Below are 20,024 nucleotides of genomic sequence, written 5' to 3' on the forward strand. Positions count from 1 at the left end.
CTTGGTTCGGCCGTAAACTGCCTTGCGCTTGATTTTTTACCACCATTGTTGGCATTTTCACTGGAAGACATTCCTCTTCCTCGCTCCCCACCCACCCAAAGGGAACGGGTAAGTCACCAACACAACAGTGTCTATTTAAATTGAGTAAAATGGGCTCCAGCAATTAAAAGATGATCGAATCGCAAGCCACTCCTTGAGGCGATGTCGTAAAATATCAACTGGACTGCCGTCATTGATACCGCACACAGTCGGCACCCGTCCAGGTGAGTGTTTACCAAAGTAAAATTGCTGCCAGCAGCTTACGTAATTTGTAGATCGACAAGTTACTATTAGTGCAATAGTAACTTATACTACATCGCTTTATCGTAACTTTTTTTTTTAAATAGCGGAAATAAGGAGAAACTTTTTTCCACTAGTAGGATGGTTGGTAAGCAGAGGACATTGGTTCCCCTGCCAATTTATCCGGACCCAGAGGAAACATTTGCTTAGGCAGCTAGTGGCTATGATGTGGAATGCGCTATCTGAAAAGGAAGGGGTGGAAGCAGATTCAGCAGTAACTTTCAAGAGGGAATTGGGCACATACATGAAGGGAAAAACTTGAGGGCAATGGGGAAAGAGCAGGGGGAGTGAAACTAATTGGGTAGCTCACCACCACTTCCTTCTGTGTGTTGTGATTAAATGATTCTAATGAAGTTTAGTTTCCTTGTGCAGTGCTCCATATTTGAATAACTTTGCAGCCGGTTGCCTCATTCTTCCATAAATATTTTTTTTTCCAGAATTGAACAATGTCGTGGATCGGATCTAACTTTCTAAAACAGTTGTTTTATCAGTTTCAGGTTTAAAAGTTTACTTGAAACTTAAACACTTCAAACAATTCCTCAAGATAGAACTACCTGTTCTATTGTTGAGATTTTGTTCATCCTGTAAATCCCTAAAATTTTTATTCAGATTCCACAGCTAAATATTAGATATTGCTTTCATATTGGCAAGTGTTTCATTTTTAAAGCTAGTAATGGATGGTTAACAGTTATCCTATATTTTATATCGCTTAATGTCCCTGCAAAATTATGGATCTTTCATTCAAAAAAGTTGCTAGCTGGAGGAATTTTGTGCTGTGCTCAACAAATCTTTATTACAGGCATTTAAGAAGCTTTGTGTAGTACAATGGATTTCAGCAGTTTGGAATAAAATACCAGTTTCTACCATCACAAAATATTTGCAGAGTTGTGATACTTTTCCTCCACTTCAGTAACTAATGCTTCAGCAACCAATGAATACTAGGCTATTCTCCATTGTTGACAAGCATATAAGCTAGATGCTGGTGTTTCATTGAAATTCAATAAAACATGCAATTTTTTGAAAAACAGTTGGTAAATGGAAAGAACCACCTGTCAAGCAGCTGGCAAACCATATTCTGGACCACCTGAAAGAAGAATTTGATGAAGCTGAACCAGTGATTGATTAGGATCAATGTGGTAGTCTTGCTGAACTGTACATTATGGCCACTGCTGATCTAAAATAATTTGCTTCTACTAATGACAGTTCCAGTATGTTCTTTGATGTGGAAATGAAAATGCGAGGTGCAGATCACAACAGTGTGAGGTACATAAGTACAAATGAAAGGCAGCGAGAAACCAGCTGGTCCATTAAACCTGCCCTACACTTAATTGGCCAGGACATTATTCCTACACACTTGGTCATATAATTTCCTGGGAGAGGCAAAAACAACCCCAGGTCGTCATTTTTTAAGTAGTAAAATTCAAAACTTTAAAATAATGCACAAACTGGGATGTAATTTAAATAGCAATTATGTGCAGACACATTGTACTTGTTTGTTTCTAAAAATCTTATGTAGTGAGTGCCAAAAATCCTAGAAAACATCTAGTTTTGAGAGAATGTGATCAGATAGTTCTTTTCAGAGGTCATGTAATTTTATAACAATTTCAACATCCTATTTTCTGGTGGCATATGTAATAAACATTAAATGTTTCAATTGATAATCTGCAGCTGTATTCAGTCTTAAACTCAAGTGAGGGAAGTATTATGAGGGGGTTGGGGCTGTGATTTGCTGAACAAAGTTTGGAAACTTTTCTGTAACAGCACAAAGTCATTTAAATTCCGACTGCAAATCTGTTGCAACACTTTTTTTAGTTTTACTTGGTGAGTTTATTTAATAAAGGGATCCCAAACTTTTTTTTTCAGTAGAGAAGCTTGTAAAGCATTTTCCCCCAATGTTTCTGAAGTTATATTTACAAATAGCAGATAATCCAAAGGTTGTTTTACAATGTTTTATCACAGACCAGTGTTTTTGAAGCTGTATCTAAATTTTACTAGTCCATAATTGCAACTGTCTTCCTGCTTGATACTTTTGTATTGGTGGTGACTTATGCTCAGACAATACATTTAATGTTGAAAATGTCCCTGTGTTTGAGGTGTAATAAACTAATTTCAATACATTAATCGGCTTTTACTGTTAATAGCAAATGGCTACCACTTTACCATAACAAAGTGTGATTAAATGAACTGTTGAAATGCAACAGTCCAATTAAGGTGTTTGATTCATGCCACCAATTGACCTTCCCTACAGAAAAAGGTTGTGGATAGTCTTACAGCAGATCTGACAAATTTTGCTCCACATTAGCATAGTTAGCAGGACGTGTAAATAGTTTGAGAAGCTGGAAATTTTGCTTGCTGTCTTGTTCAGTTGGTGAGAATCCAGAATAAAAAAAATTCTAAACTATCTACATTATTTACTTGTTTTGATGATACTGAAGTGTAAAATAATTTTCAGCATTTAGTCTGATTCCATAAATAATTTCAAAAGGGAGGCGAGGATGAGGCACTTAAGGTTAACACAGACATGACTGTCCAATGGTCTCCCTTCTGTGCTGAAAAACACTATGCTGAGTGAGGACATATAAATAAGCTCTAAACAAAATGTTTGACCAGACAAATGTAACATGCAAAGAATACAGAATATTGCAGTTCCTACAGGTCTAATAATGGGTACAAATTTGATACTTTATTCTTTACATAAAATTATAAAATATGGCTTTTATCAAGATATGGCAAAACTTGGCCCAACTATAAACTTCTCATTTCCTGGTAGAATATATGTACATTCAAAAAAAAGAATTGCTCATTGGAAAAGCTGGTTTTACATTCTATGTTACAAACATTCAAAATACAAAAAACTTGAACAAGTGATGGAAACTCATGCACAATAAGGAAAATCTATTTGCAATCAAAAGGCTTAAGATTGACTTAACTTCCTCACTTCTTTCTCCATTTCCTATAGAGCAGGGGAAAAGAAAAAACATCTCATGACATTCACAAAGAGCTGTCATTATCATATCCATCAAATGTTTACCATGAACACATTTAATTCTTTGATGAATTCAGGATTTAAAAAGGTGATTTTCTCATTAAGGTTCAATAATGACAGCTGTCCACATAAATCTTTCAAGTATCTATCCTTCATGTGTCAGCCTTGACAGCGAGCATCAGTAACTTACAACTGTGTAGGATATCAGATTTGAACCTAGTCCTGTGTTATCTTGTATCCCCGCATGAATAATTTTTGTAGAGGTTGCTGGGCACTGTTTAGGACTGGGGACTCTGGTCAATTCTCCTCCCTAACTTGGAGGCATTGAGGTTAATTCCTGCATTTCTATTGTAGCCCTAATAGAGGCCAGTTAACTTATACAAGAGCATTTAGTGAACCTGGGGATTTTCCTGGTCTATACGACTCAGACTGAAATTTTACTTTGAAATCATGGGATGGGAAGAGAATGCAACATTTTGTTCATTTAGTTATTGTTAAAACCAGTAATTCGATCTACATAAATTCTAAAGCATTTGAGTAAGAAAAGGAGGAAAAACTGGATAGGAAGCAAGGGTGAAAAACAAAATGGAAAAAGGTAGCTGAGGCTTCAGAGGAAGGTTTGGACAAAAAACAGGTGCAAATGCAGTACAAAACGGGCATTTACATAGCAGTTTTAACCACTGAAATGGATGTCCCAAAATGCTTCACAATTGTAATCTACAAAAATTGGCAACAAACCAAAAGGACTGTTTAGGGGGAGGAGGGGCGCAGGCATTGGTGACTGAAAGCTTGATCTAAGAAGTGAGTTTGTAACTGCTTGACTGAGAACTCTGATGGTAGTGGTACAGGAATGGTCATGTGACTGGAAAAGTGTTGCCAGTGGGTTCCACAGGCTCTTTATTAGGATCTCTTGTTCAATAGTTTCAAATTTGGAGCTCAGGGCCAGAAGCACACTGGCCAATTCTGCAAGGTGCTATTAGTTAATGAAGATGGCATTCCTTCCATCACCAAAAACCTACTTCCAACTCCTGAATCTCAGCTCTCTCCACTAGATACTGCTGAAATACACTTTTCAGACTCAATTACTGTAATACAGTCCTGGTCAGACTGCATTAATTTTTGTTCACCCCAAACTTTTCTGCCCTGTATCCTAAATCAGATCAAATCCCATTCACCGATCACTCCTGTGCTCACTAACCTACAATGACAACCACATCTCGATTTTAAAGTTCTTATCCTTGTTTGCAAATCCTTCCATGACCTCACCTGTCCCTTTCTCTGCAACCTCCTTCCATGCTACAATCTTCAAAAAAAATCTGTATTCCTATAACTTTGGCTTTGTCCTTTTCCCCATAGTAGGCATGTCTTCAGCTGTTTGGGGCATAAACTCAAATTCCCTTTCTAAACCCCCCTCCTCCTTTAAACCTACTTCTTTTACCAACCTTTTTGTCACCTCTCCTAATGTCTCCTCCTTTGGCTCAATCAATTTTCAGCTCAACATTCCCATGAAGCATTTTGGGATAGTTACTATGCTAAATATAAATATGTTATTGTTTTTACATTGAATGCAAAGTTGCACAGGAAATCCACAGGAGGATTTGAATACACCTGAATTCAGTATACAGATAAGGTGGTACAACAGGTAGGCTCACAAGGTTAGGGTATGTAAACTCGTGGAGAAATAGCCGAATTGATAGCAAATTGGCTATTTATTGACTATTTGTTTATGGAGAGCATTTTATAATGTTTAAAATTGGAGTGAAGCATTTACAGATTGATCACTCATGGTGGAACTAATGAAATAATTCATTATTTTTAATTACAAATAGCATTTATAGCCTTAATACATTAATATGCTAAGTAAGCCTAGATAGAAGCAAACAAGTAAGGAATGCTTTGCTTCAAAGCTGAAAGGCCTTGGAACTTACCTGTACTAGCAGAGTCTTGTCAAACTCTTTACGATGATGGTAGATGCATTGACTGAGTGCTGCGTACAATTTTTCAAGCTGATGTACAGTGAATCCCTCAGTTTTCTGAGTAACTTGTTTCCAGAGATTCTGCATGTGAACCCAGATTGAAGAACACATTTAAGCAGTCAATGACAAATGCAGAACTTAAAAAGATTTTGCAGCATACTTGACTGCATTTCTATATTTCTTTAATCTATGGAATTGGAAGCACACTATTCCCCCACAGTTAGTGAGCTGCCCTGATATTACAAACATTAGGAGCAACATGTTAAGTGAAGGGTAGAAATAACAGGTACTGAAAGCTTCTGGACTAAAGAAGAAACTGTATATTCAGTACATTCAATAGTAAAATCCACTATATGAGAGCACCTTATGAAAATAGTAACATAGCTGATGTGGTTGTTGCATGAATAATTGACATTTTCACAGTCCTTGTTTAAATTGCTACTTTGTATTTGCTTACTGGAAAGATCTTCAGTTGTGTTGTAGAATCATTAGTAAAATCAATTTTCATTAGGTTGTTATTTTACCCAAAATTACATTTCTGTATTACAAGAACAAAGCAATCATGTTAATGTTTAACTCTGGAGAGATGTTACTTCTACAGAGATAAAGGAATACCCTAAGAGATTAATGCAATTACAGTACTAGGAACAAGGTTTTTCTTTTAAATGATCATTTCAAATAAAATGCTTAAAACATAAATAGCCCATATATCACAACCTTCAGCCTTTCATGGTCTACAATTACAGGTGGGGTGCGTTCAGAAAGGACCTCCAGTGCTTTCTCAGCATTAATGTGCTGCTGCTGTTCCCCCTGGGAATGTCTGCTGCGAGTCATACGTAACATAGAGTTTTTATCTGTGTGGGAATATAAATAGTAACACCTTTAAAATAGTGCTCCTCTTTCCTCTGGAATTTCTGTAATTCTTTTTAAAATGCTCACATTTAACACCCAAAAGTGTCCATCACAATATTTATATAATGCCAAGTTACATACTTTCCATTCACAGTAGAGTTGGTAGCAGTGATAATGTCACTGGACTAATAATCCAAAGGTCCAGGTTAATTCTCTGGGGCCCAGGTTCAAATCCCACCATGCAGCTGGTGGAGTTTAAATTCAATTAATAAAATCTGGACTTGAAAGCTAATCTCAGTAATGGTGACCATGAAACGATCAATTATCGTAAGAACCCATCTGGTTCACTAACGTCCTTTTAGGGAAGGAAATCTGCCATCCTTAATTGGTCTGGCCTATGTGCCCATGTCCAGACCCACAGCAATGTGGTTGATTCTTAACTGCCCTCTGAAATGGCCTAGCAAGCCACTCAGTACAAGGGCAATTAGGGATGAGCAGATCTACATCCCACAAAAGAATAATGAATAAATTTTTTAAAATGTTAAGAAATTGCCAAACTGCAAGCTAAAGCCACAGAACACTATGTCCAGTTCAACCCCTTTTTTACTCAAATGTGTTGAGGATAAGCATTAAGGAACAAAATACAAATGCCTAGTCACTTCACACTACTGTTTTGCATATCTCCACAATGAAATGAGTCCAGAAGATATCCTGGACTATCTCTAGCACATGTTCCTGGCTGAAGGGGAAGGAAAGAGAAAAAAGGGACAATGCCCTTATCATCTCCACTTGAATGACCACATCATTTGAGAGTGCAATAAAAATGGAAAATGACAAGCTAAAAGGAAAGCAGTAATGTCTGCTTGGTACCTAACAAAAAAGAAAAACCTGTAACAATGATAAAGAAATAGCAGTCTTCCACAAGAAATGGAGACAATAGGGAACAATGAGTAAACTGAACCCAAGTCAACTCTCACAATCACATGAATGAAAAAGCTTCTGCCTTAAGAATCCAAATGAGCTGACCTGCAAACACAAACTGGGCATAGAAAATATTCAGAATGGTTGGCCCAAAGCCTAATGGATATAGGGCCTCAGTCAGATAACTGCAGCTACCTGCTGCGCATCCTCAGAGCTTTTCATTAGTGAGCTGTCTGAGTAGTGAGCCACAGAAGTAGGACTTAATGGAGGTAGGTATGAGAGGGCAGCAATCGGTGGCTGGCAATGGCCTGTGGTTCTATGTGGATAAGCCTATTTCAACATTTTTTTGGTGGCAGCCTGTAATAGTTCCTGTAGACCAGCTTTTCCTGAGTAACGGAGCTGGTGCTGGCTACGGTCAGGGAAGCCCAATTTTACACAGGGGACCCTCAAACAGGTGTGAAATTTGTTCAAGTATGGGCCCTGGACCCCTTTTTTTGTGTCTACACCAATATGACAGGTGGAACACACCTGGCTTGTAATGAATGAGTGCTTCCTGCCTGTAATATTTGAAAGCTTAGGTGCTGATTTAGCACCTGAAAATGACAGAATTTCTAGACCCTAGTCTTTAGTCTAATCTTTAAGTGTTAGATCCTGAGTAAGAGCTTAACATCTTTTTGCATGGAAAAGTGGAGGAAAACAAATGTTCCTCAAGAATAGGACCAACTTGGAATGAAACTCAAACAGCAAAATAAAAAAACAAAGACCTTGCATTTTAGTGCATTTCATGACCTCAGTCAATGTAACTTACTTCTGAAGTGTCATTTAACCCAAGCAAACACGGCAACCAGTTTCCAAACAGATGACCCCACAAACAGTGCCGTTATCAATGAATCTGCCTTAATGCCTTTGGTCAAGGGATAAATGTTGGCTGGGGCATCAGGAGAACTCCCCTGCTCTTTGAACAATGCCATAGAAATTTGTACATCTACCTCTATCATACCCTGTATTTCATAGTAAGAGGGCTGTAGGACTGAGCAAGGGACTTTATTTCATACAACACATGTATATCTGAAAAGGTACCACATTTTGCTATTTGATACTCAATTTACTTCCTTACACAAGTTATTGAGTATGAGGACTCGAAACGTCAACTGTGCTCTCCTCCACCGATGCTGCCAGACCTGAGTTTTTCCAGGTATTTGTTTTTATTTACATCAATTTGATTGAATTGCTTACTTAGAGGGGAATAAAGCTGAAATACAAATATATACACAAACCTGCAGAATGATGTGCTTTATTCGTCTTCCTTTCCTTGTGTTCACTTGACTCAAACTGCTGATTTTTAACAGAATCTCCTTTACCCAGTTCACTCTCTTCCCATTTTGCCTCGTTTTTAGAAAGCATCTTCCCCTTGTATACATTCACACCAGTAGACATAAGTGCATCATCAAACTGCGCTTCAATAAGCTCCTTAGTCAATGTTTTTTTAATGCACGCATTGTAGAGACATTGCTCTTGCTGAGTTTCCATGGAGCAATCGCCATCGTAGGCAGTCTGATCTATACTTGAATCATTGTGATTTTCTATTCCTTCAGTGGCATCATCACTATCACCGTCCTCCTCACATCGGGTATTTGGTGAAATCCTCTTGCGCTTATTTGTATGTATATCACGGTCCAAGCGACTAGATCTACGAAGTTTCTTCTTTGATTGAGCTACTTAAACAACATATTCTGTTACTACATGTCAGAGAATAACTATCAACACAACCTGGCTGCTAATCAATAGCTTTACCCCCACCCCCCCAACATATAGATATTTTATTTACAATCATCCTTTATATTATGGATCATTATTTCTAAATGCCAATCCATTTTTATCACAGATCTAAACAATGAGTAAGTAAGTAGTACTAGTTAAAATGAAATTAAAAGTTAAATTCATAATTTGTTAACACTTTGTATGCAAGTGAGAGCCTTTTTAGGTCATTTTAATAGGTGACAGATTTCGTGTTATAAGTATTAAATAAAGATTGTGTTTTCAAATAAGTTAAATACATTAATTTAAAAGATTACCCCTTTGTGGTTTAATATTGTTATTTTAATTGCAAGTCTGAAGCTTTTCAAAAATCACAATTCACTTTTTTAGTTTAGATGTTTTTTCAGAATGATTTGTGTTGTTCTGGCTATCTCATGCATGCACATCATCACTGCTTTTGATGGCACCCACTCCTTTTTCCACAAGCTACTCACCCATGGGGATAGAAGTCCATACTAGTCACACCCAAAATCTCACCCAGAATGATGTTGCTCACATAAAAGCTTAGACAGCAAGTGTGAGCAAGCTACCCAGCCACAGAATAGCAAAGGCTGGACCTGGTAATCAACAGGTACCAGAACCAACCTCAGTCATTTCTTACTGTAATCATACATAAACACCTTCCAGTCAGGGTCACTGCGCAGAAGTCAATAAGCAGGAACCCTTACTGATTTTCTCCTCTTGGCCTATAAGCACATGGGGCAATTGTACTAACACTGCTGCCACGTACCTGAGATGAGTTAACTGGGCATAGATCAGGAATTAAAGCCAAGTCTGTATAATTCAACTACATGCTGCCATAACAACTAAAGATATTGTGGGACAGCGCAAGTTTTCAACATTTTGCAGCCATGTGTATTATTCTGATACATATATGTTGAACAAGATCAGCGCTCCTTTGCAGTGTGACAAACTGTTTACTGCAATCAAAATTACTTGCATGAGGCTTGTGTTTCCTATCAACTTGAAATATTTAGCTGCAGCGTGATTTTAAAATACTTCAGGACAGTGCAACATGTTTTCAAAATCACCTTAAGTACAGAGTCAGCTCTCACGGTTCTCACTACAAAACTGAAGGATCAAGAGCCAATGAAGTTTAAAAATCAGCACAGGAAAACATTTGACAAATGTAGGTTGATTTTAGAAGATTACAGGGACTCAACAATACTTGCCTATAGAAACCGAAGGTGTGCTTGCAGCAACTGGTAAAGGCACTTCATCTTTTTGGTCAGAAAGTTCCAGACTTGGCTTTTTATTCTCTGCTGTGGAGCTCTTTGTTAGCACGTGATAAAATGTGGGTGCAAATTTGGAAGAATAGCAGCCTGTGATAGCAACAGTACAAGTATGAAAATATAGATATTACATGAAATTCAATATTCATATTTTTTTGTTAAATGCCAGGTTTTGCATGATAGATGCTGGCATGCACTTGAAACTGCTTCAGAAACTTTACCGGCAGGCTCTTCCTGAATTACCTATCAAATGTTATAGCTTCTCCTACAAGCAATTTAAGGAGCTGATTGGTGAGTAGTGGATATGTGTTTTTCTCCTGTTTTCTTTTCTCCAGTTTAAAATAGATTAAGCTAAGGAAAGGTAAGGGTTCTAGTTTTTATTTAAAGTACATAAATAATTTAACTTTCTTTTTACTGTATTTAAAGGGTTTTCAACTAGACATGGCAGGGCAGCTCAGTCCCCTGTTATGCACCGCCTGCACCCTGTTATGCACCGCCTGCAACATGTGGGAAGTCCTAGATGCTCCTTGCGCTCTGACTGACCACATGTGCAGGAAGTGCCATCAGCTGCAGCTACTTAAGCTCTGAGTTTCAGAGCTTGAGCGGCAGCTGGGGGCACTGAGGTGCATCCGCGAGGCTGAGTGTTTTGTGGATAGCACATTTTTAGACGTAGTCATCCCACAGCTTACGGAAGTGCAGACAGAGTGGGAATGAGTGAGCATCAGTCAGAAGAAAGGTGTCAGTAGTCAGGAAATCTCCAGGGTGCATCTCACTTGAGAACCATTTTTCTGTGTTGGAAAACGGTGAGAGTGATGGTTCCTCTGGGGAGTGGAGCCATGCTCATGGCACTGAGTGGCTCAGCTGCATGGGGTGGGGGGGAGGAAAAAGAGGGGAAGAGCAATAGTGGTAGGAGACTCAATAGTATGGGGAACAGACAGGTGTTTCTGCAGCCGTAGACGTGACTCCATGACGGTATGTTGCCTTCCTGGTGCTAGTGTCAAAGATATCACTGAACAGCTGCAGGGCATTCTAAAAGGGGGAGGGCAAACAGACGGATCGTGGTACATATTGGTACCAACAACATAGGTAGAAAGAGGGATGTGGTCCTGGCAAGCAGAATTTAGGGAGCTAGGAAACAGATTGAAAAACAGGACCCCAAAGGTAGTAATCTCTGGGTTACTTCCAATGCTACGCGGTAGTGAGTATAGAAATAGGAGGTTAGTCCAGATGAATGTATGGCTGGAGAGATGGTGCAGGAGGGAGGGCTTTAGATTTCTGGGACATTGGGACTGTTTCTGGGGGTGGTGGGTTGCATCTGAACTGGAATGGGACCAATATCCTTGCGGGGAGGTTTGCTAGTGCTGTTGGGGAAGGTTTAAACTAACTTGGCCATGGCAGGGGGGGTGGAATCCTGAGAGGAGATTCAGCAGGGGGAGATGCACAGCCAAGATTAGAAAGAGACAGCAAGGGAGTCTGGAAGGTTTAGAAATTATAGGCCAGTTAAGGCACAAGGGAGTTTGGCAAGGTTGGATGGTATTTATTTTAATGCAAGGAGTCTGACGAATAAGGCAGATGAGTTGAGGGCACAGATTAGTACATTGAAGTATGATGTCATTGCTGTCACAGAGACATGGTTGAGAGAGGGGCAGGATTGGCAGCTCAATATTCCAGCATATAGGGTCTTCAGGCAAGACAGGGAAGGAGGTAAAAGAGGAGGGGGTATTGCAATATTGATCAAGGGATCAATTACAGCAGTAAAGAGGGACAACATCTTGGAAGGCTCCTCAAATGAAGCCATATGGGTAGAACTGAAAAACAAAAAAGGAGCAATCACATTGCTAGAGTGTACTATAGGCCCCCAAACAGTCAGAGAAAAAGAGCAGAAATGCAGACACATTACAGAGAAGTGTAAAAAATAACAGGGTAGTAATAGTGGGGGATTTCAACTTCCCCAACGTTAACAGGGTTAGTCATAGTGCGATAGGTTTAAGAGGGAGTGGAATTCTTAAAATGCATCCAGGAGAGCTTTTTAAGCCAGTACGTAGAAGGTCCTACAAGAGAGGGTGCGGTCCTGGACCTAATTTTAGGGAATGAAGCCAGGCAGGCGGTAGAGGTATCACTGCAGATAGTGATCATAACTCCGTTAGATTCAAGGTTGTTATGGAAAAGGACACGGGCCAGAAATCAGACTTCTAAACTGGGGTAAGGCCAATTTTAATAAGCTCAGATATGATTTGGCCAGAGTGGACTGGGGGTAGCTACTTTTAAGTAAATCTGTGTCAGAGCAGTGGGACTCACTCAAGGAGGAAATAGGGAGAGTACAGGGCGAACATATTCCAGGTGGGACCAACAAATCCAGGGAACCCTGGATGTTGAGGGATATGCAGGATTGGACGAAGAGAAAAAGGAAGGCTTATGGCAGATACCGAGGGCTCAAAACAGCAGAAGCCCTAGAGGAGTATAGAACATGTGGGGGGAAAACTTAAAAAGGAAATTAGGAGAGCAAAAAAAAGGGGCATGAAAAAACATTGGCAGGTAAAATAAAGGAAAATCTGAAGTTATTTTACAAGTACATCAAGAGTAAGGATAACTAGGGAAAGAGTAGGGCCTATTAAGGACCATAGTGGTAATTTGTGTGGGGAGCCAGAAGACATAGGTAGGGTTCTAAATGAATACTTTGCGTCGGTGTTCACAAGTGAGAAGGACAACGTGGGTGTGGAAATCAGGCAGGAGGACTGTGATATAATTAAAGAAATTAGCATAGAAAGGGAGGAGGTTCTAAGTGGTCTGGCAGGCTCAAAAGTAGATAAATCTCCAGGCCTGGATGAAATGTATACCAGGCTGTTGATTGAGGCAAGGCAGGAGATAGCAGGGATGCTGGCAATAATTTTCATTACCTCTCTGGCCACAGGAGAAGTGCCAGAGGACTAGAGGACAGCCAATGTGGTACTGTTATTCAAGGGGGCGGGGGGGAGACAAACCATGGAACTACAGGCCAGTCAGTTTAACCTCAGTGGTGGGGAAATTATTGGAAGCATTTCTGAGGGGCAGAATGAATCTACACTTGGAGAGGCAGGGATTAATCAAGGACAGTCGGCATGGTTTTGTTAAGGGGAGGTCTTATCTGACCAATTTGATTGAATTTTTCAAAGAGATGACCAGGTGTGTAGATGAGGGCATTGCACTTGATGTAGTCTACTTGGACTTCAGCAAGGCTTTTGATAAGATCCCGCATGGGAAACTGATAATGAAGGTAAGAGCCCATGGCGTCCAGAATTGGCCGAGTGGTAAGAAGCAGAGGGTGATGATCAAGGGTGTTTTTGAGACTGGATGCCTGTGTCCAATGGGGTTCCACAGGGATCGGTGTTGGGTCCCTTGCTGTTTGTAGTATATATAAATGATTTAGACTTGAATGTAGGAGGCTTGATCACTAAGTTGGTGGATGACACGAAAATTGGTGGGATGGTAAATAGTGAGGAAGATAGCCTTAGATTACAGGAGGATATAGGCAGGCTGGTCAGATGGGCTGATCAGTGGCAAATGGAATTTAATCCGAATAAGTGTGAGGTGATGCACTTGGGCAGGACAAACAAGGCATGGGAATACACAATGAATGGTAGGACCCTGGGAAGTACAGAGGATCAGAGGGACCTTGATGTGCATGTCCACCGGTTCCCTAAGGTAGCAGGACAGGTAGATAAGGTGGTTAAGGAGGCATATAGAATACTTGCCTTTATTAGCCAAGGTATAGAATATAAGAGCAGGGAGCTTATGCTGGAACTGTATAAAACACTGGTTAGGCCAAAGCTAGAGTATTGTGTGCAGTTTTAGAACCCGCATTATAGGAAGGATGTTATTGCACTAGAGAGAGTGCAGAGGAGATTTACCAGGATGTTGCCTGGGCTGAAAAGTTTTAGTTATGAGGAGGGATTGGATAGACTGGGGTTATTTTCCCTGGAGCAGAGGAGATTGAGGGGGGATATGATTGAGGTGTATAAAATTATGAGGGGCATTGATAAGGTAGACAGGAAGGAACTTTTCCTCTTGGTAGAGGGATCAGTAACCAGGGGGCATGGATTTAAGGTAAGGGGCAGGAAGTTTAGAGGGGATGTGAGGAAGAAATTTTTCATCCAGAGGATAGTGGGAATCTGGAACTCACTGCCTGAAAGGGTGGTAGAGGCAGAAACCCTCATAACATCGAATAAGTCTGGATCTGCTCTTGCAATGCTATGGCATACAAGGCTGCGGGCTTAGTGCTGGAAAATGGGATTAGAGTGGTTAGGTACTTATTTGACCAGCTCAGACTTGATGGGCCGAAGGGCCTTGTTTTGTGCTGTAGACCTCTGACTATGAACATTAGTGCAAGGGCTCCCACTTTTTTTCTAGTTAAAGAAAATTACTTTACCTCTGTTCTTTCGCGATTCTTGAATTTCTTCACAGAGCTTTTCAAATTCCTCATCAAGTTCTGATTTCATAATTGCATTGGCAGTGTCTTTCAAAGCACAGGCTCGGTGTCTAATCATACGATCTAAGAGAGTAATATAAATCAATCATTCTATAGAAGCAAAAGCAAGCTACCTTTTATTTGCATTTCTGCTTTGACAGGAAGCAGAGGTACAGCGGCATAGTGGTTGTTACTGAACTAATGCTCCACAGACATGAGTTCAAATCCCACTGTAGCAGCTGGGAAATTTAAATTCAGTTAATTGAATAAATTTGGAATAAAAAGCTAGCATCAGTAATGACGACTAATTAGCTATATGATTGTCATAAAACCCATCTGGTTCACTAATGTCCTTTAGGAAAGGAAATGTGCCACCTTTACCTGGTCCAGCCTACACGCGACTCCAGACCAACAACAATGTGATTGATTATTAAACTGCTCTCTGAAACGGTCTAGCAAACCAGCCAGGTGGTGGCTCACCATGAGCTTCAAGGGAAATTGGGGATTGGCAATAAATGCTGGCCTTGCCAGCAATGCTCACACCCATAAATGAATTAAGAATATTCTTAAAATAAAAGTCTAATAAAAACTATTAAATGTTAATTTTAAGATGGACTTAAGACCATCAATTCAAAACAGAAATTTATCTGCAAAGCAACAGTGTACTGGTTTTGCGCTCCAGTCTAGGCAAACCATAGAAGCTGCACTGGTATTTGAAAGTAAGTACAACCCACACTCCAGTAATATCCTCTATTTCCTACCCCCACTTTCATGTCCAAATGGCCCTTTTCATCTCTTTACAGAACAGATGCAGAGGAGTAGAAATAAAAATCAAAGCAGACTACTTTTTCGATTTTAGAATAGCATCATATTAAACAATTACTAAGCGTTTTATCCCCACAAACTGAAATACATGGTGACCTGAATGCAATACCCCACCCCATGCCTCTGAAGTACTTTCTCCACTTACATCTTTTTAAAAATTCAATCAAGATGTGGGCATGCTGGAAACCCATCTGCTGCTGAAGCCCTCATTCATATTCCAGGCCAACCTTTCATCCTCCAGAGAATTCAGGTTTTCAGAACTCTTCTGTTTGTACTCTATTCTGCACTGTCTCACTTACCCATCACCAGTTCCAGATCAATTTACTATCTTCATTCTTGCATTTAAATTCCTTCAAAGCCTTTCCCTTCCTATCTCTAACATGCTTCAGCCCTAAAACCTCTCAGAATGCTCCATCCCTTTGACTTTAGTCTAATGTATCTCCACCCAATCCCCCCTCACTGGCGCTTCTAACTTCAGCAGCCTGGGTCCTAACCTCTGGAATTTTCTCCCTAACTCTCCATTTCCCTCAAGACCCTCTTTAAAATCCATCTCTTTGACCAAGCTTTTGACCACTTCTCCTAAAAATCTGTTTCCTTGGTTCAGCGTCCACTTTATGCTACATATCTGAGGCGCTTGGGAGATTTCTGTACATTAGCGACAGTATATAAATGTAATTTGTTGTTATTAAGATGGTAGTCTCTAGAAAAATGCAGTCAATTATGTTCAGTTAATAAATCAGACATTGGATCACAGCAAACGACTGTCAAATTTGAGGATTTTCATTGATGGTTCAGGGATTGCATCCCAGAGTTCTGCCAGTTTTCTCTATATGAATGGAAAACAGTAACATTACCTGCAATGTACAAAGAAACTGTTATTTGCTATAATCAGGGCCATTGGGTAGGAGGAACTAAGTGTAACTATTTTTTACTATACAGGGTCCAGTCACTTGTGTGGGGGATTGCATTCCACTATCCTGAGTAGAATAGTATAAAATCACCTTGATCAAAGAGAATGATCAAGGTGGACTTAATACGTCACAATATAGGGAGTGAATTTAGAGGTTAAGCAGATACTCTCCAGTGGCTCTACAAAATGGATCACTGTAACAAACCAGCAAGTTTCTATGTTTGGTTCATAGTCTATGTCAAGTTCTTTGCTCTGCGGAAGTTAGGAAGCTGTGTTATCATAAGCCATTGTTCCCTGGGGCTATTACAGCATCAGCCTGCACTCTTGCATCTGATGACTATCCAGTGACACTTGCCTGAAACTCTGTAGGAATCAAATGAGGATAGGATCAGGTTCAGGTTCATTTAAAACGTCCCACCCAAGCTAGATTGAATAGGCAGATAGCAATCTGGTGCGTGCAAGAATACCCAGCTGCACAAAGTACCAGGGACTATGTCATTATATTCCAACATGGATCATCAGCCTCAGGAGTGCAGACAGCGGCGAACAAAAATTCAAGTACAACTGCAGTTTTCCAAGGCTCCGGTGAAAGCAGCTTCTAAACTCATGACCTCTACCACCTAGAAGAACAAGGGGAACAAGTGCATGGGAAAACTGCTACCTGAAAATTCCCCTACAAGTCACATACCATCCTGACTTGGAAACGTATCGTCACTCCTGTGTCCCTGGGTCAAAAATCTGGAACTCCTTTCTGAATAGCACTGTGGGTGTTCCGACACCACATGGACTACAGCGGTTCAAGGTGTCAGCTCACTACCATCTTCTCAAGAGCAATTAGGGATGGGCAATAAATGCTGGCCTTGTCAGCAATGCCTACATCCCTAGAACACGCAAAAATAAAATGAATTGCTTTCATTCACTGAAGATTTCCTAATACAGCGCAACAAATGCATATCATTCAACATTGCCATATTAATTCAAGATTGAAGATAACAACTGTAGAATGTTAAAAGTTTCTCCCTTCTGTTGATTATCAGAACCTTCAGTTTTAAAGGAATTTAGCCTTCCTTTTCATGTAAAATTATGTTTCTCTGTTCTTGGTATGGAACAAACCCACAAATCTTCAAGGAAAGGAAAATAACAAAGCTTAACCAAAAATACATGGGTACAACTTATAACCTCCTATTGTTTACCACAAATGCTTAAAGGAGACTAGCAAATTCTCCGTAATATTCATCAGAATTCAATGAAATCAACTGTAAAAATACTCTGGCAAAAGATAACTCTAATGCATATTGGTCTACTCACTAGCACAGTTTGGAACTCTACCATACACAATATATAGAAGCTATTTCTATAATAGGATTCTAAAATTTATACTTAGAGTATTGGCAACATCCAGTTCCACAATTGCCTGATACTGGATTGAATCTAAATTGGATTACAATTTTGAGCTTCATTGTTTTATAGATTACTCATTTATTCCTCACCTGAAGGATCTCTATCAGGATTGTACTCCAGTGCATTATTGCAGATCAGTTCTATGTCTTGAAGATATGCCTTTACAGTCGTGTATCTGTGTAGGTCAATGTTTGACATCATAGTGGAAAGGTCCATTGGTTGTGTGATAACAGTGCAATAATCTGGAACCTAACAAAAGATGATTACTTTTGCTAGTTGTACATTTGAAGGAGTACTGTTAATAATATATAAAATGTTTATACTATTTATTTTAGATACAACTGAATAAATCGGCAAGTGCTGATAATCAGTACTGGACCCACTTGTAATACAAAATCTGATTCATCAAAATGTATTCTCAGCTTATTTATGGTATACTAGACTGCATGTCTTATTTCAAACATGATCATTAAGTACCTTCATTCTGCCTAGTTATTTAATGTTTTTTTTTAATAACTAAGGAGTTAATTTTTCAAACTGGCAAGGGTGAACTCACTCCACCTCGTCTCCAGAGGAAATTGAATGACCAACACAACAATCAGTTCATTGTACTGTCAAGAAAATTAAGACAAACTGGAAGCTAGCAGGAATGCACAATTGCAGATTTCTCAGCTTGCTGTATTTTAAATGGCAGCCCCATGCTGTAAACGATGACAATGTCATACTGTACCTTTCTCTTTTTCAATTTGTTTGTGGTAGAAGTGCACTATTAATAACCATTAATGCCAAATTTACAACAAAAATTGGTCAGTTTACATATGTATTCTTAAATGTTGAACCAGTCAGTTTTTCTATTCAAAACTGCCATTTGCTTGTTATGCCTCTAGGTGGCAGTTATAGGAATTTCCCAAATTACAGTATTTTACATTTGGAGGCATCATGTGTTGCTGCTTAAAAATACTGTTTCAACATATGGCCTTCAATGCTAAAATATTTGAGAAAGAGAAGGGGCTAAACTAAATAAGCCTCCTCCCGATACGTTAACTTACTCCTAGTTGACTAGCTCAATGATGGTCTCAGCAGCCTATTCCAGTCCGCCTACACTCAGTGCCCTGGCTCCCAGCTTCAGAGTAAGATGGAATTGCAGTATCTCCTAATTGTTCTCTACAAGAATGCTCCGTTGAGTAAAGTTTAAATGGGTAACATGCTAAGAATTTTACAGGGTCTATTTGTCCTTGTGAAATGTTGCAAAATATTTATTTGCTTCTAACTATAGCTCACATTTTCCATTCACTGTAACTGCCTGCAGCTCTCCTTTACGATTGGGCCTGCTGCATTTGCTCAGGAAACTTTAAAAAAAAACATAGTAACACTGGATAAAATCATAACGAGTATTTTTGTGACCTTTTACTTGGAATAATTGTAACTATATTTCCATTGTTCAAGAGAAAACAAAAATAATTTATCATATTTTTCTAATAATGGCTATCATTTATTCTCCCTCCAACTAGCCATTCTGCACACCCTTTCCCTAATTCTACTCCCTCTACTTTTCTCTTCATTCTCTCCAGCTTCACTTTACCTGCACAGACCATGCAATATCACTATGTTAATTGACATCAATATATGCATGAGGCCCATTCTGGCGGTCTGCCATTCTTTCCCTACTTCTTGCCCACTATGTTATACATTCTCTGCCCCCACCCAAAAGCCTTCAAGCCCCTAATCTACTTTCCTCATTCACTCTGAAAATCTCACTGTTTTCTACCTTCTCCCTTCTGGTCTCCACAATTGAAACTCATTATGACCCCAGTACAATTATGCTCCTTGATTTCCAACTTCACCCAATATTGCGATGTCTCCAGGATGAGAAAAGCACAACAAGAGTGCAAGTTCCTTTTCTTTTTAAACCTAAATGCTTCACCTCACCTTAAATTCCATTTGCAATGCAACATGATATGGATGAGTTTCTCACTCTTAAAAAGTCACAATGAATGTTTGACCACCATCATAAGACAACATTTAACTTAAACAATTTTTACCTCCTCTGTATCAACAGGCTTTGTGAATGCCCTGAAGCGCTTGTCATTTGCCAGCCTGTGAGTCACATCCCGGAGGAAAAGTCTCAGTTCCCGTAGAGTACCTTCCTCCTCCTCTTCTAGTCGTTTCACCTCTTCCTTGGAGAGACGTTGTGGTTCTGGTGGTGGTGCTACTGGAAGGACCTCCAAAGCCTGAAGGACTAGTGATTTTAAATTTACTTAAAATTCAAATAGTAGCTAGAACACTATACAGTAACTGGGAAGCATTTTGAAATAATGCT

The 20,024-nt window shown here is 39.5% G+C and overlaps 1 protein-coding gene and 1 long non-coding RNA gene across 5 annotated transcripts in view; one reads left to right on the forward strand and one right to left on the reverse strand.

The window, feature by feature from the left end:
- The first annotated feature begins 31 nt into the window (after positions 1 to 31).
- Positions 32 to 19,902, forward strand: LOC121279087. Its single transcript, XR_005943325.1, has 3 exons — positions 32 to 263; positions 10,294 to 10,415; positions 19,764 to 19,902. It is a non-coding gene; the product is annotated as an uncharacterized LOC121279087 (long non-coding RNA).
- LOC121279085 (ATPase family AAA domain-containing protein 2-like) overlaps positions 1,111 to 20,024 on the reverse strand; it is a 56,312-nt gene continuing 37,398 nt past the window's right edge. For all 4 annotated transcript variants that reach the window (XM_041189989.1, XM_041189988.1, XM_041189990.1 and 1 more), the window contains 8 exons: positions 19,747 to 19,943; positions 17,794 to 17,953; positions 14,530 to 14,652; positions 10,065 to 10,214; positions 8,352 to 8,789; positions 6,019 to 6,155; positions 5,254 to 5,382; positions 1,111 to 3,292 (listed from right to left, as the gene is read on the reverse strand). In XM_041189989.1, the coding sequence (XP_041045923.1) occupies positions 3,254 to 3,292; positions 5,254 to 5,382; positions 6,019 to 6,155; positions 8,352 to 8,789; positions 10,065 to 10,214; positions 14,530 to 14,652; positions 17,794 to 17,953; positions 19,747 to 19,943 (1,373 nt within the window). In that variant the 3' untranslated portion in view covers positions 1,111 to 3,253. The remainder of the gene's footprint in view (positions 3,293 to 5,253; positions 5,383 to 6,018; positions 6,156 to 8,351; positions 8,790 to 10,064; positions 10,215 to 14,529; positions 14,653 to 17,793; positions 17,954 to 19,746; positions 19,944 to 20,024) is intronic.

Source organism: Carcharodon carcharias, chromosome 6, assembly GCF_017639515.1.
Source record: "Carcharodon carcharias isolate sCarCar2 chromosome 6, sCarCar2.pri, whole genome shotgun sequence".
NCBI lineage: Eukaryota > Metazoa > Chordata > Chondrichthyes > Lamniformes > Lamnidae > Carcharodon > Carcharodon carcharias.